The sequence below is a fragment of the Glossina fuscipes genome, unplaced genomic scaffold (assembly GCF_014805625.2).
Source record: "Glossina fuscipes isolate IAEA_lab_2018 unplaced genomic scaffold, Yale_Gfus_2 110, whole genome shotgun sequence".
Classification (NCBI taxonomy): Eukaryota; Metazoa; Arthropoda; class Insecta; order Diptera; family Glossinidae; genus Glossina; species Glossina fuscipes.
Window position 1 is genome coordinate 1371521 of NW_023998453.1, and position 22898 is coordinate 1394418.

Below are 22898 nucleotides of genomic sequence, written 5' to 3' on the forward strand. Positions count from 1 at the left end.
AACATTTATCGCCTTAAAGGTACATTGTTGTTTTAGTAATAGTTTGGCAAAGAAATTTTGTATTCCGTGATCTCCCTTTCACTCTCTCTCCCTCTCTCTCCCTCTCTCTCTGTTTCTCTCTCTTTCTTTCTTTCTCTCTTTCTCTCTCTCTTTCGTTCTCTTTCTCTCTCTCTCTCTCTTTCTCTCTCTCTCTCTCTTTCTTCTCTCTCTCTCTCACTCGCTCGCTCACTCACTCACTCGCTATCTCTGCCCCTTCTGCTTCATCACTTTTTCGAAGTAGCATAGTAAAGCAATTTCTTTCCTGCCCACCAAATAACTTTATCACAAATTTGTAGTAGGCTGATTGACATATAGTCATTCTAAAATCCATACATAGTGATTAATTTTGTTCATCCGTCCGTTTACTGCTGAAGCACTTGCGCCCGCAAAAATTAAATAATTTTGATGGAACTTTGCTCCCGTGTACTATACAGAGCCATTTTGAAAATTACTTAAGCTTTTTACAAACAAGCCCAGTAAGGGCATATTCCGAAGGTTACATTTTTTAAAAAAAGAATGCATAACTGCTCTAACTTGTATAGGGAGGTCAAAAATGTCCGCTTGAAATGAATAATGGTAGTTAGTAGTTCAATGAATAATGAAATTAAAATAACTCTGAAAAATGATTCGAACTTAACAATATTGTTTTTGTTCGTCACGCAAAAGGTACCATTATAATTAAAAAGAAAAGTATGGAGAATGGTTGTGAGGTTTTACTCTTGACCAATTCGCAATATTAGAAATTATCTGAGCTGATCACATGAAGTGGATCTTTGCAGGGAGATTACATATACTAACTAACAAAATTTCTATTTGCTTTTTTTTTTTCCAATTGTAACTACAAACGGAGAAAACGAAGCCAAGCCGATGATCCCTCCACATTTTGTCATATCTTTATGTCTGTGAACTTATAAAGTGTATTAATGTAGAAAATTTTGGCGAAAAGCGAAATATAGATTAACGAACTGGTGAGTGAAATTCTGACGTGTGTATGCCTTTCGAGAAGAAGAGACGAATGATTTAGTCAACAAATGAAGGCGACCAAAAGGGTCGAATCTCTGATATGCGTTTCTTCAGGCGTGTTCACAGACGAAAGTAATAAAAAAACGAAATTAACGAAACTATTTCGCAGGCGAGCATAAATAAACATTAAACACAATACGACGCATGATGAATATTATGAGCTAAAGTATAAAATATTCGTATTTTTTTTTTTGCTTTTCGTACAAAGAACTTATCTTATTCTTAAAGTACGCTAAACTTTGAATCTTTATATTTAAAATGCAAAAAGTGTGTGTATTTTGCAGATACAGATATACACTAAAAGTTAGCTATATGTATGCACGATATACATACATATTTATTTTGTTTGCTTATACCTTTTTCGTGCTTATCGCTTATTTGCTTTTGCGTTGAACTTTTTATTTATTCTTTTTTCGCAAATTTTTTTTCTCATCGTCTTAAAAAAGGTATAAGAAACAAAAGCAAAAAAAAAAAAAAAAGAAAAAAAAAATGTTTTTTTTTTTCTTTTTATATTTGCAAAAACTGTCCTCCTCTCTATTTAATCGTCTTTGGTACTCTCTTTTTTTTGCTCTCCTTAAAGAATAAGAAATTACATTCCACACGCTCGCTACACGCGTGACTTCGTAGAATACACAACGATCATTAGAGTAATAAAAAAATTTTTTTGAGCTTTTTTTTTTTTTTCGTTTCTTCTAGCTTTTTGTTACTTTTGCTTTTCATATTTGTATAAGAGTTTGTGCATGTATATGGAGGAATTTTTGCTAATTTTCTATCTATAAGTTTCTTTAATTTTTAGCGGTCACACAAGCTACACCACGAGAAGTACCATGAGAGATTGAGAAAAAGAGCGTGAAAAGGAAGGAGGAAGGGGGAATGCTTTTTTTGTTTTAATACTAATAATAAACATAATAACATAACTTTCCATTTGATATTATTGCTGTAAGTTCGTAAATTTGTCTTTTAAATGTTGTGTGTGCTGCCTTCATATAGCATTCATTAAACTTCCCTTGTAATATAAGACTGACTCGTTGGACTCCTCTTTCTCTTTTCTCTTTACTCTTTTTTTTTAATAAGTTTTGTTAAACATGCTTATCTGTGGAATTGCTGTAGACGATGTAGCTGGTGATGTTTGTTGCGAATTTTTTATTTCTTTAATTTTTAATTTATTTCTTTTGCTTGCCAAGAGAGTAAGAGAGCGAAATAGAGCGAAATCGTGAGAGAGGAAGAGAAAGAGAGCGAGATGTACTGCGGCGTGCATCTGTTATCTCAAAGTTTGCAAAAAATTTTTACGGAGAGCCGAGTTATTTCTCTCTGTTGTCGTTTGTGTGTAAGAGATTGAGTGCCTGTGTGCATATTTTTTTTATTTATTTATTTATTTTTTTTTTAAGTCTACGGTGTTAAGTGTGCTGCATTTATTGCAAGCTTTCGTTGTTTGCTGCCAATGCGGTGTTTTCTGCCGTTCTGTTTTGCATGCATAAGTGTTAGTGAGTTATATATGGTGAGAAAAGTGTATAGGTATGCATATGACTCTGGCTAATGTACTTGTTTGTGTGTGTGTGTGTGTGTGTGAGTGTGTATGAATGCGTGTCTGAGTCTAACTGCGGGTATCTGTGCTTTTGCAACGTTTTGCCAACTTGTGTTGTTCTACGAAAGTGACGACGTGAAGACGACCGAGACTGTGCGAGCAGACGAGCGTTGAAACCGGTGACGTAGCGTCCGCCATATTACACCGCGGCTCTAAAAAAAAATTGAAAAAAAAAAAAACAAAAATTCTTTCAGTTCGGATCTATTGAATTAGGTTTTCAGTTTTTGTTTTAATGTTTTTCGTTTTTCAAACCACACAAAAAATTAAGAATAAAAAATTCTTTCAAATAAATGTGATCGAAAAAAGAAAATCTCGTCGGTAGAAAAAAAGTGAAGAAGAAATCAGAAATCGTTACGTGTTTTGCAATAAGTTTGCGCGTATGTGTGCGTGTAAAAATATATAGAAAAAAAAAGAAAAAAAAAAAATAGCAAAAAGCAACAAAAAAAAAATATATATTTTGCCTGTGATCTCACATATAATTTTAAGTAAAAAAAGTTTTTTGTTAAGCGAAAAGCAAAAAAATTGTTAAAATTAATAAAATATTTGAAGAAAAAGAAGGTAAATTTTTAGTTATGAACAATTCGCCGATTATAAATTTTTTATGCATAAAAAAAGCCAAAAAACGATTAAGAGACAAAAAAAAAAAAAACCTCAGTCAAGTGCTTTATGATATTTATTGGTATTAGTAGGCGTCAATGCTTATGCAGAGTATCTCTGTGAGCTCGTTTTTGATATGAACAGTTTATATGGGAGTGAGTGTGTCTGTGTGTGTGTGTGTGTATGTATGTGCGTGCGATTATGGTAGTGTATGCGCGATAGCGTATATGTGCTTATGTCCGTAACCGTGTGCAATTAAATGCAAAAACCAGAGGAAAAATCGGATCGGAGAGTTTGGTAAAAATTCTCGGCGAAAATCGGCATCATTTTAGCGGTTGGTTGGTTCGCTGGCTGGTTACACTTGTGCTTTTAAATGTGTGGTTAAACATTCGCATATGTGGACATGTCAATAACATTGAATAAATAAATAATAAAAGGGGCGTTGAGTGCACTCGACTTTCTCCATAGGTGCGGCAGTGCGGTTAGGGAATATATTTTTTTATTTATTTAAGCATAAGTAAATGTAGTAGTTCAAATAAACACTGTTAATGAATTAAATGCAAAAACAATGAATATGAATACAAAGTGCTTTCATCCACCTCCGCTAATTAATGATCGCATCCTTTCCCTCCTCCCCTTCTCTTTTATCAATTAATTTAATCAAGTCTCGCATATTAAAAAATTTCTTCTCATTTATTGTATTTATTTTTATATTCTCCGTTACTTACTCTTTTATTCGTTCTTTTCTGTCTACACAATTGTTATATGCACTTTTTTGAAATTTTCATATGTGTATTGAGCGGCGACGTATTACTTTACACTGTATGCGTATGTGCTTGCAATTAATGTTAGGTTACATGTCGTCTTTGTGTGAGTGTATATATATATACATATATATATATATATATATATGTGTGTGTGTGTACTTGTGTATGTCCGATATATGGCTCTCAGTTTAAACAGTATTGCCAACGTTCAACTTTAAAAATCATACTTATATATAAAACGAATTCTTATACAATTATTACTACATTCTCAGTGGGGAGCCTTCCTTTTCTTATTTGCATTATTATTTATTTATTTTTTTAAATTTTATTTTATCTATCAACAAACAGTATGTAGGGGTGGGGTATTTTAGAATTGTTGAGCGATTTGTAATCGCTCGAAGAAATGTGTCCATCCGTCGTCCATTCCTTTCATTATTCATCCATTCATTAAACGGTATATAGAACAAAGTTGATATTGGTTTATGATACGCTTACGAATATCTTTACAAAAGCCACGAAGGTATAGGTAACCGTACCTATTGGGGATATGGGATGGACGAGCTGTGTTATCGCTTCCCCTTTCTTCATAATTCTGTTGAAAGCGAGATGAAATCATTGTGCATTATGTTCCAATCCACTAGTCCGTCCCGAGATTTTATACAAGCAATATATGGGGAACAGAAAAAAAAAGGAAGAATGCTCGCGCAATATGGGAAAAATACAATGAAGTTGTTATGTTTATTTTTAATTCAATTCTTCCTTTCCGCAATAGTTTGAAATTCTCTGCAAAATATGATTTCATTGAAAACTTCACTTCTTAAACGCACTTAATTGATTCATAAGCCGTAGGTGTGCTATTTCACATAACCCTATCCCTCCCTTAATTGATAAAGGTGTTGGAGCTTCGACCAAAATACTATTCTTTCCACTTCCACTTTTCTTTTCTTTTATTTGCTCCGTTCTGCGTTTTTAATAGTACCACCATTTTGAGTGTTCTTGTATATTTTGAAAGCGGTTTTCTCTCCTACTACACTGCCTGTATGTTTATTTTCAATTCTCTTTTCATACGTTTTTTTGCGATTAAATACAGAAAAATAAAAAGAAAACAAAAATTGCATTTTTTCTAAACGTTTTTTTTTTTTCCCTCGAGTTCTTCCTCTTTTTAGTTTTGCATGCATTGTATTTCGCTTTTACATCTTTGTACGTATTTGCTTCTTGGATGATTATATTATATTTTCATTTTTAGTGTTTTTCTTTTAATATATATGTGCTTTTCATGTTTGTTGTTTTTTGTATAGAAGAGACCGGTTGTGTTTGGATTACATATTTTTTCTGCCTTAGTGTAGTATATATATTTACTCTGTGCAGTTGTAGTACACCTTGCAATTATTATAAACTATGCAATGATTTCTGGTGTACTTAAGCAGGCACCATTCATGTCATCGAATTGCAATTAAACTTTCATGCAACACGAATTTTTTAGAGCACACCGTGTAATCGCACTTCTAATAAGATTATAAAAAAATATGTCTACAATTAGATAAATACAGTAAATAATATTATACGAGTTTTCTACATCGTTTAAAAAATGCAATTTTTAAACGAGTTTCAATAGTTTTTAGTGGCGATGCCGTGCCTTTATATGTGTTCACATTCTATGAATTTTAATTATAGTCAGATTCATGTCAGGTTTATTACGTTATTAAATAAAGCAATTTTTATATAGAATTTTTTCTCTTTTCTCTTATTATCAAAAGCAAGCTTTTATTCTCGACTTTTACTTTGTCTACTTTGTTTTTGACGTAACAGATGAAGCGTATCAGTGCTTTCCGTCTTAGAAACCGTAACACAATTTCTATGTGGACAATTAATTTTAGATAATATTTATTATGCATTTCTGGGACTGAAACCGTGAACACTAAACACTGGGCTAAGCTTTGAGTGTCCTATTAAATCCGTTTTGAAATTTGCCCTCTGAAGACGCGAAAGAATGTATATTTAGAAAAACTGAAATCGGAAAACAAAGTAATCCCGATTACATAATAAGACGCACTTATAAACTGGAATAATAAGTAAGATGTCTCGGTCGGACTCTCTTGCGTGCAATGAATCGCATTTGAAAGCTCTAAATTCCATTTCTTCGATCCCCATTCTCTTATTATTATATAGAATTTCTAAATTCGTAGCAATGCTTTTCAAGCTGTAGCTTGACACTTGCATATTTGCTAAAAGACAATGGATTGATTGATTAATTGCGTGTGAGTTCAAGGGCTGGCTCTGATGCTTTCCGGTCTGGCCAAAGCTCATTGAAAATTATTTAAGATTCTTTAGAGGCTGTCCTTAACGCGCTTTCAAAACAGGAAAAAATTATGCCTATCCCTCCAATTTGAACCGGTGCGAGAACTTCTTCGCACCGGCTCCCTTCAGAAAAATTTGATCGAGCTTTTGTATGTTATGTGTAATCGTGCCCTTGGAGCAATCTCCTTGCTTCTGACCCTCATCCTCTCTTGCCTTTAACAGGAAGGTACGCAAGGCTACCTCCTCCTCTTTCCCCAATTCTCTGTCTATGGAATCATTCCTGATACTTTTGAAATCAACCAACTACATATTTTCCTCTTTACGCTAGTTTCAATAACTCAGGCCCTTTTCTTTAAGTTGGCGTATTTCTCTGCGGATCACATTCACTTTCGGTTTTTTTGCGATTTGTTTCAAATGGAACATCCTCCAAACGAGCATCATAGCTTCTTCTCTTACATGAACAAACCTTACACTTTCTTTATTGAGTCTGAAGTGTAATTTCACCGATGGCATCATCATTACTCGTTTCTATTAGGTGAATGGAATCTGGTTTATTGGTTTTAGACTCCATAGCCTCACATATAGTAGCGTAAAGGTATTGAATCACAGCTCCTCGGACGAGAGGGAATTTTTAGAAATTGTCACGGCACCTGTGACAAAAACATAAAAAAAATGCATACTTGCGATGATTTCGTTCTTTTCATTCTCTTCTTCTCCCTAAAATTAAAATGAGCCTCCTCCTCTCCTCGGCACTTGAAACAAGATGAATTTCCTAAACGAATCGAATTCAATTCCAAAGTGTATCAAAGATGATTTCCCAAATGTGGTTGATGTTCTAAATATCTCTCTATGGTAAAATTGCAAAACCCCGCTAGGTGCAGTTAACTAACAACGATTTTATTAGTTTTGTGGGAAATCTTCTTCCGGTTATTACAAATAATGTGACAAATTTAATACGCCATACATTATTACGTACCTTGATGAATTAATATAAAAATTAATAACGAGCTCATGTCCCGATTTTGTGATAAAGATGTAAAGATGCATAGGCTGGGGGGGTGGGCGGGGGAGATATAATGAAAATGAATAATTCGGAGATAGTGTCGTGACAAAAAACAAAAGTGCGATTTTTACAGTACTTGATCTCGCGCTTATATCTACATTTCATTTTTTTTTTTGTTTTTTTTCTTTTTAATAATGCTTTCAGTTATCAACTGTGTGTTGTAATGCGGTGTCATCATAAATTCCAAAATTGTGAATGTAATACGACGTTTTGATGAGGAGAGCAGTTAAAAATGTCATTTTATATAATAAATATAGTCAGTGAATAAACAAATGCCGGGATAGAGAAAGAAAGAAAGAAAGGAGACTATGATGATACAGTTTGACTGGAACTTTTGTGATATGATATTTCAGCTATTTTTTTTTTTTTTTTGTTTTTTTTACATTTATAAAAGTTTGTAAAAAGAATTGCGCTTAACAAAAGCCTTTTTTTTTTTTGCTTCGCTTTCTATTATATGAGTGCTCTGGAAACAGAAAAATGTGCAACGACAGTTTTTTATTAAATCAAATAAAAATTCGCGCCTTTAATACACACAGTCCTCCTACTCTCTTATCCGCCTCTTCTTCTTTTTCCTGCTTTCTTTTTCTATCATTCATTGTGTAAAACGAATAACAAACAAATAAAACGGGTGGGGTAACTTTAAATTTGGTGATTCTTCATACACATGTTTGCATTAATACCGGTCGAAGAGAGACGCAAGGCAAAGCAAGGCAGGCAAACAAACAACAATGTGTCAGAGCGAGAAAACGAAAAAAAAAAAAAAATGCTATTAAGTGCATTGAATCCAAGCAGCAGCAGCAGCAGCAGCAGCAACAGCAGCAGCAGCAAACAAGCAAGCAAGCAAGCAAGTCAGGCCAAGCACACACACTCGTGTTATAATATATTCTCCATTCTTTCTCCTGTTCATTTGATTTATAATAGAAATGCAATGCATCCGGTGTTGTTGTGTTGGTCTTGAGTAGTATTCTACCACCAATCGTTGTATTAGTGTGGAGCAGTTAGCAGTTAGTTTTACTTTGCTACGCCATATTTTTATTTTTATTTTTTTTTGATTTTATTGGATTCTTCTCTCTGTGTGCAACAAAAGCACACTTGCACATGCAAACACAACAACTATATAACTGCTTGATTTGTGTCTCATCTCTGGTCTATTTGCCCGTTTGTTTGTTTGTTTGTTTGTTGGGTTGATTCTGTTCTGTGTTCCTCTGTTTACAATACATGTCTTGAATTTCTTCTCAGCATGTGTTCATAATTTGGCGGTTTGCCATTTTTCATTATGCCGCCGCGCCAACAAGAGACAAACTGATGGCGACATTACTTCTTTTCCTTTATTTTGCAGTTATGTACATGCATATGCATGCATGCCTGTACTTTGTTTAAATGTTTGCATGTATATATATATATATATAACTAAACTTTTTACTGAGTTTGGGGATCATGACTAAATGTTCGAATAATGTGTATGTGATTGTCTGTTGTGGATACCAGTTTCGTTATATATCTATATACATATACGTACGTTATCATAACTATATATAATAGTATCTTTTCTCCATTTGTAATTGTGTTCACATGCAGTCTTTAAAATGCTTTTTGCTTTTTCGCTATCTGGTTGAATGCTTGACTGGTCGGTCGCTCGGTCGGTCGTTGTAGTTCTTTGCTTTAAATATTTTATTGTGCTCGCGCCATTGGAGTGTTTGTTATTAGCAGAGTACATACAATGCATTGTATTTACAGCATATACGGTTCACAGTATTCGCAGCTCCCTCTCTTAGGTTTTTTCGTATACGTATTACATGTTACGTGTTGGTTGGTTGGTGCCTTCCATTATACAAAAATTCAGTTGCATTTTACTTTTCATGTTTGCATTCGTTTGTTTCGTTTTTTTTTTTTTTTCTGGTATTTTTTACATTCTTTAAATTTTGTTTTTTTCTGTTAACAGATAAACTGTCATGAGTCTCATGTTGCCCGAGCTATTCTTTTCTCTCTTAATAGTTCACGTCGTAATGTTTTATATTATGTGTTAAACTTAAAGAGTTCTTTTTGGGGGTTTGTTACCATGCAAACAATGATTATTATTATTAATTTTTTTTTTTTTTTTTTTTTTTTTTTTTTTTTCATTTTGTGATTTACAAGCATGGCAATCTCGATAAAACTGGTTCCCTTTCTGTAAATGTCGACAAAGGTGTATGTATGTGTTTGTGCCGTGTACAAGAGCATAAACTGTTTTTTGTTGCCTTCTTTCTTTTTCAATTTTACTTGTCAAAGTTCCTTTATTGTTGTTTTCCTTTCTTTGATGTGTTTTTTTTTTTTTTTTTTTCTTTTTCTGAAATTAGAACGTTTTTCCTTTGGTATCACTGTAGCCGTCTCATTCAAGAATTTCTTTGATCTCTTTATAAAGTATTTCTGTGCGACTCATTAATTATTAAGCCAGTCTTTGACGGGAAATAGACTAAAAAGAGATAGTTTTTCTTTTCTTTGAAGAGAAGCATTGATGTCATTTAATCGCTCACGGGTGAGGAACACAAATTATTAAACAAAGTTGCGGAGACGGGAGGTTTTGTTGATTGATAAATAAATCTAGACTTGCGTTATTATTATAAGCCACACGCGCCAAGTTCCCGGAGCCATGAGAATTCAAACGATGGATTTTAGTTGGGTATAGATAGTCTGCCTGGCCTTAGTACATAAATCTATTGAAAAGTTGTTTCGACTACGAAAACTTGCTACTTTTTGTCCTCCTGCAGAAGGTACTGCAATAAGGCGTAGTTTGCATCGACCTCACTTTCTAGACCGATATATATATAAACGTGGATTTTCGCTGCTGTCAACCTAAAGGCAATATTAGGTAATCTCATATATATTCGGAGGATATGAGATTTATGAAGAGGTATTGCACAAGTGTTGGCTACAGAGGCACATATACACGAATTCTATTTCAAAATTGCCTTATCCAGGTGGGTAGTGCCCAGAAACCGAAGCATAAGAAACGGAAATGTTGGAGAAGCGTTAGATTCATTGGAAAGAAAATAAAACGAATAAAGCCGTTGTAAAGCTATTTTTACCTAGTCCTGCGAGTTGTCGATCGATGTATCCATATGAAAAGTTTTTATTTAATAGGGATTTTGATAGCCCCGCCTCCTTTTCAGATCTTGTTCGATACGAATAACATACATTACATGGTATGTCACATCATGGGATATAGGGGAGTTAGGCAGGCATGCGTATGTTCTTTTCGAATACAATTCATGTTCTCGGAAACAATATCGAACATGAGATATATACATGCTCATATAATAGTAAGCACATAATTTATCTCGTCTTCAAATATTTTCGGTTGAAAATATGAATCTTTGCCCCAGTCCGATATCCGTTTCCATCGAACTACGAACGACGACGACGGAAACTTGAAATTTTTATTTTTATTATATTACTATATACCACTACTCTCTCATACTATCTCTATCATAAATTCCGACTATTTTGTATAATCGTTGTAATTAATTCTGGCATCCATTCTCTCGTTCATTTCATATTTTATTTTGTAAGCAAAACATACATTTTGAAAAGCGTTTCCTCTATTTGGCAACTGATACCATTTCCTCTGCATGCGATATCAGAAGAACAATAAACAAGTCACAGATATATATGTATGGTGGATGGAGAGATGGAAGGAGGAGAGAAAGATAGAGATAGCTGGAATGAGAGAAGGAGGGAGAGTGAAAAAGAAAGAAAGAGAGAGAGACAGAGAGAGAGAGAGACTCACAAAAATAGAAGGACAGAGAGGCAAAGAAATATAGAGTGAGAGAAACTGCTGCTGCACACAAAACACTATGCAATCATTAATCAACAAATAGGTCAAACACGTGCAACCATTTCAATTACCATCGATAAGCGAAGCTGAAGGAAAACAACACACCATGGCTTTTGGCCATTTGCTGAAAAACATCAGCAGTAACATCACTTGGTCGACCTGTCAACCAATATCTAAAATGTATTTCTCATTTTTACTGCATTGCGAAATTACTCGGTTAAATAAAAATAAAAAAAGAAGAAGAAAAACCACAACTAAAACGCCATATGACCGAAAGACATTATAGTTTGGATATTTGCCTTTAACAAATTCAGAAAACTAAGGATGGAGAAGAAGAGGAGGGGGGATTAAACTGTAAAATTGCATAGAGAGATAAAGAAAATGAAATCAAAAAATATAAGCAAATATACAGGTAAAGCCAAGAGAGAAAAGAACTAAGGAAGTAATATCGCCACGATGTCGTCGAGGGGACTTTGCTTGTTGACGCAACAACTATGAGATAATGAAAGTAATTGGCGAAGTTAAGTTACGAGAGATGCGAGGATTAAGAGTTTAGTTTAGTTTACTTTGTACATTTAAATTCTGATTTAAGGTATACCTTGGCTTGTATCACACAGTACTACATGGTATATAGAATAAAGGATTTAAAAGATCTACCTTTTATTACACCGATCGATTGTTCGAATATGAGGATAAGAAGGTAGGAGGATAAGAGGACAAGAGGAGTAAGAGATTAAGATAAGGATAGACTGCGGCAACCAGCTGGCAAATAGTAAATCTTGCCATTTACTTGCGAGTCTCCATCCATCTACTCTCTTGCATCAAGAAAATATATTCGTTAAGAATGTGATTTGTGTGTGTACGTACTTCCTATAAAATTGGATGGAAAGAGAATATTAATTTTCAAGCAGTAGACCGATGATGGAAAAGTCGTAAAGATTTTAAATGATAGTGAGATAGCATGTTATTGCCATGCATCCGGGGAGTATTTTTGTTATTATTAGTGGCAATAAATAACATAACATATTAACAGCAACTTCTAATTGCTATTGATTTGGTGTTGTTCTCTTTTCACAAATCTGCAGATGCATTGTATGCCCGTTTCGTTTGTAATCTTTCAGAACTACTAGAGGACATTGCTCTGGAGCTTTGAAAAATTTATATAAAGTAAAAAATGTCTCCTTTTTTCTCCCAGGTAAGCCCTTAGCCGCATAGTATAATGTTGAAAGCACCAAAAGTGTTGGATAAAGAAAGAAATAGGGGGAGGGATGAAGATAATAATAATAAGTATAATTGCAGTTGTATTATGCTGCCAGAATTATGTTTATGAAAAAAGAAAGGGCTCTACTACTACCACAAAGCACAGCAGAGCGGACAACAATATTGCGAGATGTCAGTGATGCACACTATATAAGTACATATACGTGCTGCAGCAGATACCCGTCCTTTAAAACGGAGTAACAATGCAAAGAAACTACGCGAGAAAGGAAACATTTACATTAAATAGCATTTTGCTCAGTCCACTTATGTTTACCTTTATGAAGGCAATAACAATTTTACATCATTTTAGGTGCTCTTATAATTTTTTGTTGTTGTTAATCCCCGAAAATTTTTGTTTATGGGGATGGAATAATGGACATTTTGAATAATTTATTACTACCAGAAGTACTAGTACTATGCACATGAAACTTTTCCCAAACATAAATAAATATTAAATTATACCATATGCTGCAACATCTGCATTATTGTGTGGCGCACTACTACCAAAGTAGAGAGCAGATTATTTGCCCATAATATATCATTAAATTAATAAGGATTACGTTTACATATGATAGCCATATGTGTAGTGAGACGAAAATAACCAGAAATTTTTGAAATATTTCTTGTTAGAAGTGGTGACCATCGTTGAGCTGTACGAAATAGCCATTAACTCTGGTTGTTTGCCACATATTCTGTCACCAGGTCAGTTCTTCACATGTGCGAAAGGAGTGCGAATGTGAAGAAGAGACTTAAATCTAAATTCTTCGATTTTAATCGTCTCGATAACGGTTACTGGTAATCGGATGCAGTTTTTTAATATGACAATATTTTCTTCTTTACAGAAGGCGGCAATTTTTCCTTAGTTCAGTCAATAACGTTGATACTTTAAACAATAGCGTTATGCATGTAAGTGGATCGACCTCGGCTAACTAATACTACTGTTAGAAATGGATTTACTCGTTATTATTATATTAATTTGGAATGGTTAGTGGTGGTGCCACTATCTACAAATTTTAGAAAAGAACCACAAAAATCTGTGGATACTATGGATAACCAACACTATACCAACAACTGAATTTGATGGATGAAACTATTTTTGCTCACCTATTATTAAACGGTTGAATTTCCTATTCCTTCCTATTCTCCCAAATGCGGATATCTCTATTTCACTTGTAACATAGCCGAAAAGTCTACACCTGTTGGCGTAGTCTTAGCGCTGGAAGACTTCCGCTAGCCAAAAGTCACTTTGTGTTACAATGATAATTTTGACTGTATGGTCCCCATTTCAACTTCTAATAGATCTATTGTGTTTTCCAATGAATTATGTGATCGTAATCTACTTCAATACCTAACTGCAACCGCTTCGATTTTCCGGAGATATCTGCAAGTCGCCGTCCACCTTTCAGTTTATCTGAGCATTCGTATCAGACACGATGCCCCGCTCTTTAAGTAAACAATATGATTTTATTAAAAACCAATATTTCGCATAATTATGCTCGATTTAGCCGCTGGGTATATTTTTACATACGTTCCGATCAGACAACCTCACTTTCGAAGCAATTGTCCCCCGGTTTTACTGTCAAATCACCATTTCAGCCACGGCTTTCTGAAAGGAAGGTCAATTAGCACGAATCTCTTTTTATTTGTCAGGTTTTCAAGGCTTTTTCGAATGGCTCTCGCACGGATGTCATGTATGCACTGATTTTAGCCGCAATATATTAATCTCCAAACTCCAGGCCTCTGGCTAAACTCTTACCGCCAATGGCAGATCATTCAGGGTTTTATTTATCTCTATCACCTCCGATAAATTTCCTCATCAAAAATCTCTCCTCGGTGCCAAAATCCTAGACTTATCTAGGAATCGCTTTGCTTACATGGGGAAATTAAATCCCAAACGAAGCAAGAAACTTTCTTTTTCAAGGAGGAATTCATTCAATACAAAGTATAGAGATTCGTTCATCGATTTAGGGGGTTCTATTCGATCAAAGATTCCGTTTTAATTTGTACATTGGGCTCTCTTTAAGTAAAACTAGTTCCCCGCTAGGTCGACCAAAGAGCTTAATTATCCCTTATATTACAAAATGAGCAAAGTCAGACCAATACTTGAGATTGTTCAGTACAGTAGATCCAATAGAATCCGTTGAAAAGCAATTCTTGCAGTTTTCTCTTATGAATTTAGTACATACTTGTCTCTTTGCATCCTTATGAAAATAGATTGCTTCTACTTTCCTTGCCGTCATTTCAGAAATGTAGATTTATTCTTATTTGTTCCCCTCTTAAGTTAATAAACGGTACTATCGATTCGTCCGGAAACGCTTCTCTAGAAACTTTATCTTCGCAAAGCTTAGCCAATGTATGAGCTGTCGTTTGTAGAAAGCTATCACGTAATCTAAACATCGGACTCTATCAAATCAGTTAACCTTAATACGAGCAGTTTGCTTCCGTAATCTTACTACGATCTGAAAATTAATTTGCTTTTTTTTACTGTTATTGATTGCCATCCTTTTGCACGTTTACAACAGCTTAGGAGTTCATCCGCAATTCGCATCTGCACCGGCTGCGGGCGTGGCTCTGTGCTAGATGTGTTCATGCTTTTTTTCTCTTATGAATTTTACTCATTTTTGTTTCTTTTTTTTTTTCTCTTTACTTCTATTTTTATATTAGCTTTTATATTAGTTTTTAATAACAATTAATATAAGATTTACCAATTGAGTTCACTTCAAGCTTATTTTTGATCCGTTGTATACCAAGAGGGAAAATTAATTGAAAGGGAACAATGACTTGATAAATGGAACCTTCATTACCTTTTATGAGCGTAAAAATTGAACGAGAAAAGGTGTAAATCGTAAAAATAAATCACAAAAGCTAAAGAAACATGAATATTTCGCATACTATTACAACGTATGGATATACCTAACAAAACAAACAACCAAATTTTTTAAAGTAATTACCATAAATCACTGAAGCGCAGTACAGCGAAATGGAAAAGGAATTGTACAGGTATTTAGCCGAACTTTTTGAGCTTGTCATGGTATCGTGGTACAAGAATTACAGCAACTACGACAACTTTTTTACGATAACAATCTCAATCTAACTGGGTAAACGTTGAGCGTTTCTAACTGCAACCTGTGATCAATACTGGAAGGAGCGAACAGGATTCTCATGGACATGTATGTGGGCACAGCAACGTCAAAAAAGCCGAAAGAATTCTAACGGTGGAAAAGAGAGAGTGAGTGAAAGGGATCTATTGATTTTTCTTCAATCAAGAATCGAACGAGCGAAATAACTTCCACAGCATCTCCGTGTTTTTAAATAGCAAAGACAAAGGGTAAAATAGAAATATCTAAAGGGATACTATGAGAAAGGAGTTTTTTCCGTAATAAGGGTTGAAAAAAGGGGCCCTTAACGGGGCACAATTTATCGAAAAGTTAAATATGGCAAAAGAAGAATAAAAAGAATGCAATGATTGGGGTACACATATTAGTGCATAGTGGAAGGAAACAGATAATTTACCATAATTCATTCGTCTAGATAAGGGACCAAGAAACAGGGACACAAGTATTTATTTGCACAAACAGAATGACTACACAGGGGCTGTCCAAAGTAATCACAATCTGTCATAACTCATAGAACTGGCAATTGAAAATTCTATCAATTTCCTATTTCGATTTGTTGCAAAATGAATAACAGAATTAATGCATTGGTATTCTTGGATAACGGAAATAAAAGTTGGATTATGCAATACACAAAAGGATAGGAAATGAATCTAGACGCGCGACTGGAGAAAACTGAAAATCCTATTGGTTAGATAGAGCAAGCGAGAGCGAAAGGTTGTGGATATTGAGAGAGAGAGATAGAAAGAGATGACAAGAGAAGAAGAAGAAAAAGAAGAAGAAGAAGGTGAACATGGGCTTACTGTTATTTAATATAAATCGATAACAATTATATATTTAAATGAAATGCGCTTCTGTGTATTATTACTCTACTCTAAGAGAATACATTTCAAATGTGTTCGTTCTGTAGGCATTTCTGTTGTCAACAAAAGGAATGGAGAGAGCAGAGACACGACGTCATGTAATGCAGACAGACCGATTGACTATAAGCTTCATAAATAGATTTAAGTGTTGTGTGTGCTTTGGTTTTTTTATATACGTTTTTGTTTGTGTATGCGTGTAAGTGTGTGTGTATGTCCGTGCCTCTGTGCCAGTGTGCGCATGAAGACAAAAGCAATGAATGATTTGTCTCTACTTGTCTAGGCGTCCTAAAGTGTTTATGCAATAATTGTATGAGCAATTCATACAACTTGAGTGCCAGACATTGGGGAAAAATAAACCGGAAACATTTGAAAGGAATTGCAATTTCTTTTATTTTATTTTGCTGTATATGTCTGTGTCAGGATTGTTTTCCCAAGTTGAGCTAAAAGCGTGTAAATGTCGGAAAGAAAATTTATTTCCGTATGCATGCATGCAAAGGTTACACGTGGCTAATCTTTCTCTTCCACGCACACACACACACACACGCACGCAAACCAATCTAAGCGTTACATATGCAGGTATTTATTGCGTCAAATAATAAAAGAAGTGATTTTGAAATTTTTTGATTTAGTGTAATAAATAACAATAATTCTTTATAAATTGACAACCGATATATTAATATAAGCTGTGTAATTGCTGCGCCTACGTAATATTCCAAATTTGAAAAAAGACACTTGCTCTTGGTTTGTTTACGTTAAAAATTCCTTTATTAGTTTTTACAATGCTTAACATCGAAAATCCTCACCCTTTACAAAATGTATTGTCTGTGGTCATCAAACCGCCCTCATTGCATGCTTGCGAAACACCACCACAATCGTTACCTTAAATCCTGTATATGTGGAACAAAAAAAAAAAAAAATATTAAAAGAGAGATAGAGAAGAGGAGAAAAGAAAGTGTACACACCCTTTAAAAACGCATTATCTATAAGTACTTTTATGAGAACGACTACGGCGACACCAATCGAACGAACAAACAACGAAGAAACGAAAAACCTATAGATATATATAGGGTTTAAATATCTATTTTGTTGCTGGCAATGTTTAACTTGAAATTTATTGAGGTAGTTGTTAACCAATATATTAACTACCGACACCACCATCACCACCACCGTTATCTCTCACATTTTTAAGCATTCTCACACACATTCGCTAACTCATTAGCAGTTTGGTCTCATATGAGGTGCAATAGGAAAAGCTGCATATTTAAATCCTTTCGCGCTCTTGTGTTTATTAGTATGTGCATTTGTGTTTTTGTACATACATTAAATATAGTTTTTCTTGTTGTTGCAAAAATTTAATTTAAAACTTTTTCTGCACTCTTTCTCTTCAATGGCAGCCTATAATTAATGCATTGCTGTTGTCGGTCGTTAGTCGTCGTTATTTTTATGCGACTTTCTTTCCTTACTGTAAAGAAAGGAATATGTTTAAAATATTTTTGACAATTTATTCATTTTCATTTCCATTTCGCGACCTTTGCTTTTGTAACTTTGCATGAAAGTCGACTCAGTTGTATAATTCCTATGGCATATTCCGATCCAATGAAAAATTATGGAGGGAGGAGCGAATTAATTTTGGTTAAAAATAACCAATGAACTCGGACACTCATATCAACATAACCTAGAATAAAAAGAAAAATTTTACCGTCTTTCTAAATATATACTTATGCTCGACAATTCTCGTAAATGTACGGTTGCATAATGCAAGCATTTTAAAAGTACTGTTTACAGTTTTGGCAAGGAATATTATGAATGTTTCTACTAATATTTGTATATATATGTTACGTATATATATATTTATGCATGTACAGATATTTTGTTCTTTTATTTAACTGTCATTTCATAGCAATTTGAAAAAAGAGAACATAATGGAGATGAGCGAGTATAAGATTTTATTATGCTTATGCCGAATCTATCATCCTTCCTATTGCTTTATGTCCCGGCAACAAAGTTTCCATGAAAATTGTTTAAAAAGCACGGACAGTTGTAAAGCCATAGGGCGTTGCGTCCAACTAAGCATATCTCATATATATTTAAAAATCTACTAAAGATTCTTTGCATTCTTTGCGAGCGTACGAGATCGTTTTTTTTTTTTTTTCTAAAGAAAACCCAATTTTTATGCGGGTTGAGAATGAAAAACGCGTAAGTAGCCCCTGGCGCGGAACAGCTTAATAAGCATAGCCCTTCCGACTATCGTAAGATTTTCTGTTTTTTTGCAATCCTATAAACGATATTCTAATATTATTACATATTTTTTGAAAAATTTTACGATCACAAAATTTTTAGAGAAAACATTCGAACTATATTGTTCCAAGTGTAAAAAAAGGGGCGCAAGATCTGTTACGTCACAACTTTGTAAAATCCTACACCCTACAAATTATAAAAATTATCATACTTTTAGTGCCTACACTGTAAGCGGATATATTTCTGTTCTCCTTTATTATTTTCTATAATTGAGCGAATAATCTTTCAACTTAAATCTATGAAATATATGCGCCAATGTATATTTATAAATAAATTTATCAATATCAAGCATGGATACACACGCTCAAATGTTTGAAAAAAATTTCAATGTCAAATAAGTAAAAAAAAAAAAAAAAAAAAAAATAAGAGAAAAAAGTTGAAACATTAACACTGAAAGAAAGATAAAGCGAAGCAAATACAAACCAAAGCGATAGTGCAAAAATATAAATAAATGAAAATATATTGAAACAGTACATGAATGTGTATATAATATGCGTGCAAATATAGTCGGTATTGTTTATTTTTTTTGCTTTTGCTTTTGCTTTTGTAAATTTATTTATAATATTTAAAATAACATAACATGAAGTCATGGCGAGACTTTCTGTCTATAACAATAGGCGTTAGTAGCATTTTTAATAAAAGTGTGTAAAGATATATGTATATGTATGTATGATATGCTGCTTCACACGAAGCGAATAATAGAGAATAAAAGCGTTTTTCAATATTTTTTCAATGCTTTTGTAATAATTATCACCGCAAGGCTACGCGTGGGTACGTTAATTTTTTTATTCCGTTTGTATCCCGGGGCAAAAGACGAAACACCACACCCAGCTTTCATATGGGAACCATATTTATTGTGAGTTATATATTGTTTGGTCCGTCCATCCGATCCTTTCTACTCTTGTTGGTGTTCTCTCAGTCATAAAAGTTGGAATTTGATGTTGTTGTTGTTATGCATTGTAATCCAATCGAGAATGAATTTCTTATTTAAGATCAATGCAGGCTTCTTTCTGTTTATTTATTTATTTATTTATTTATTTTTTCTATAAACAAGATAAAATACGTAACGATTTAAGTACTTAAATGTTATATCTATACTGCTTTGTTTAATGTTCGTAATGTTGATTAAAAGTGGGCCAAAAGGTTTATATGTTATATACGTTGATTATAATTATTGTTATCAGGCACGTAACTATCGCATTGTGCGCCTGACTACTCTCATAAACGATACCTACTAGTTTACTGCACTATTTATATTATATTTATTATAAAACATGCAATTCATTGATTTTAATATCTGTGGATGGTGCTAAGGCTAAGGAGTCAATTCAATGCTATATATACAATATAAATTTGTTGTACCTTAATAAGTGTGCCAAGTTTCAATGCTCAATGTTTAACACAAAAGCTACTGCCGAAGACGATCGAGCAACGGATTGAGGAAAAAAGGATCGCATCCTACGGTAGATTTATGTTCATTCAGGTTTTACTTATTCTATTATTTCTCATCGGTATGCGGGTGACAAGTTCCCATCTCCGATTATATCAAAATGCAATCTAAGTAATATTAGCTATTGTCTCGTCTCTTGTGCAAATTTTCACGCGAGGCTTGTAGGTGCTCGACCAGAAGACGAAAAATATCTTGACGAAAAACCACCGATAAGAAAGAACAAATATCTGCTTGCTAGCTTTAGGGAGGGATCTAAAAGCACTTTTGGCTTACAGCGGTAAAACAGCTGCTATTTTAGCAGTAAGTAGTAGTAGTAAGAAGTAGCAACATGTTCTGCGACAATGTGTTACAAGAAAAGCAGAAAACTTGTAAAGAATGTATAAATAAAATTATTTACCCAACATATGAAAGCTAAAGAATTGAAAATTTTTTGCCATAGACTGTTATTAGCAGCGGAACCGGTACCCTTATAAACATTACCTTTCATAAGACCGTAAAATTTATATAACTGTGTCTATGCGGCCTTTAACAGATAACAATCCTCCTTAAGCTAAGACCGTATGTTCGCGTACACGAAAGGAAAGGATTTATTATATATTTTTCTGTTGGTCCGATCCATTTGTCTTCATTATCAGTTCTGCCCATAGATTGCCCAGATTAACAGATCAATCGTTATTAAAACCATAGGAATCGTTTGTCCGCTTTACCTAACTCCTCTAATTCTAAATTCTCGGTTGCGATTACTGTTTGTGTACGCAATAAATTAGATTTTGGTGTTTATTACATCAATTAATTCTTTTCTATTTTTCTCTGCTGTCACGTATTTTACATAACCATTAATTTTAAATGCTCTGTACAGTTGCTGTAGTAGTTACTGTAGGGGCAATGTCCCCAATTTAATTTGTTGATTATTGTCGGTGAAGATATTGAAATGCTTATTAATCGAAGCATTGGTATTATTGGCATATTGCTCCGGCAGAAGAAGAAGAAGAAGAAGAAGATATTATGATTACAGAAAGAAGTAAATAATAATCGCTTCTATTTTTCATTGTATTTACAGAAATGGCGGAAGGTAATGGCGAACTGGTAGATGACATCAATGTAAAATCAGAAGATCGCGGCGATGGTGAAAGAACAGAAGATTATCCAAAACTCTTGGAATATGGCTTAGATAAAAAAGTAAGTGCGTTTTACTCGTTGTCTAAGCAAAATTATACGCCGCCTATAGGCGACAAATCATATCATCTATGCCTTATTAGTTGTTGTTGTTGTTGTTGTTGTTGATGTTTCGGTTAAATATGTGTCTTTGCTGCGCAAATAACACAATGACATAAGGATCAGGAACACCCGGGTGTTGACTGCCCACCGCGTTCTCGTTTTTTTTCCTTCCTATCGTTTTCTTATTTCTGATACGTGGCGAGAGTAATAAGGGAAGTGATGGACTTTTTTTATTTTCTTGCAATCTTTTTCAGTGTACAATTCTTCTGACTTGAATAGTACATATATATATATCAGATATTTACTGGGAAATATTTAAGCACACGAACGAAATGAATATCGAAAACTTGAATAAGAAGCGATCATTTTCTCTTTCCAAGCTTTTCCCCATGCACAGTTTCTTAAAGGAGCACAGATTGGGCACAGAATGACTTTGTCATTTAAATTGACTGCCTCAAGTTGGGACGATAGCTCTAATTATAGACTCCGCACACATTATTTTCTATAAAAAGCAAAGCTTTACATGGTAGCAATGCCCAAAGCGATATAGAGCGATAGAGTGCATTCACTTCCGGAAAAATGTCAAACCAATTTGGTTCACGACATCTAAACTTGGTCTCAGATTAGTTATTCCATGCATGCATGTACCATGTGGCATTACTGCCATCTAAGCTTGTCGCGCTCATAATATCATGTGTGACGAATTGAGAGATTGAGACTTTTTGGTAATTAATTCATTGGATTTCTTCATTTTAGGTTGCCGGTAAACTTGATGATATTTATAAAACAGGAAAGTTAGCTCACGTTGAGTTAGATGAACGCGCATTGGATGCGTTAAAGGAATTTCCGGTAGAAGGTGCCTTGAATGTATTAAGTCAGTTCCTTGAATCAAATCTGGAACATGTATCGAATAAATCTGCTTATCTATGTGGTGTTATGAAAACCTATAGACAAAAAAGTCGAGCCAGTCAACAAGGTGTACCCACGCCAGCAACTACAGTGCAAGTGAAAGGACCAGACGAGGAGAAAATCAAAAAAATACTCGATCGTACCGGTTACACTTTAGATGTAACCACCGGTAAATATTTGTGATTAACAAAAAAAAAAAAAAAATTTTTTTTTAATTTAAATTTTTTCGTTTTTTTTTTTTTTTTTTTTTTTTTTTTTTTTTTTTTGTAAATTAGGTCAACGTAAATATGGTGGTCCGCCGCCTAATTGGGATGGTCCCACTCCGGGCAACGGTTGCGAAGTATTTTGCGGGAAAATACCGAAAGATATGTTTGAAGATGAGTTAATACCTTTGTTTGAGAATTGTGGCACTATTTGGGATTTAAGATTAATGATGGATCCCATGACTGGTACAAATCGTGGCTATGCATTTGTTACATTTACCACAAGAGAAGCCGCTTCGAATGCAGTTAAACAGGTATTTATCTCTTTTTGAATTTTTTCTCTTTTATTCAAATATTGTTTAGAAAAAAGAAAAACTAATTGTTTATCAAAAAAAAAA

General features: G+C 34.1%; 1 protein-coding gene across 17 annotated transcripts in view; it reads left to right on the top strand.

The window, feature by feature from the left end:
* LOC119638844 (heterogeneous nuclear ribonucleoprotein R) overlaps positions 1 to 22898 on the top strand; it is a 60497-nt gene that overhangs the window by 4377 nt on the left and 33222 nt on the right. For 14 of the 17 annotated variants that reach the window (XM_038035914.1, XM_038035913.1, XM_038035912.1 and 11 more), the window contains exons 1-4: positions 3170 to 3205; positions 21231 to 21349; positions 22145 to 22466; positions 22573 to 22814. In XM_038035914.1, the coding sequence (XP_037891842.1) occupies positions 21233 to 21349; positions 22145 to 22466; positions 22573 to 22814 (681 nt within the window). In that variant the 5' untranslated portion in view covers positions 3170 to 3205; positions 21231 to 21232. Of the gene's footprint in view, positions 1 to 3169; positions 3206 to 3253; positions 3726 to 21230; positions 21350 to 22144; positions 22467 to 22572; positions 22815 to 22898 lie in introns of those variants that run through there. The other 3 variants (XM_038035898.1, XM_038035899.1, XM_038035897.1) reach the window with 3 other exon arrangements.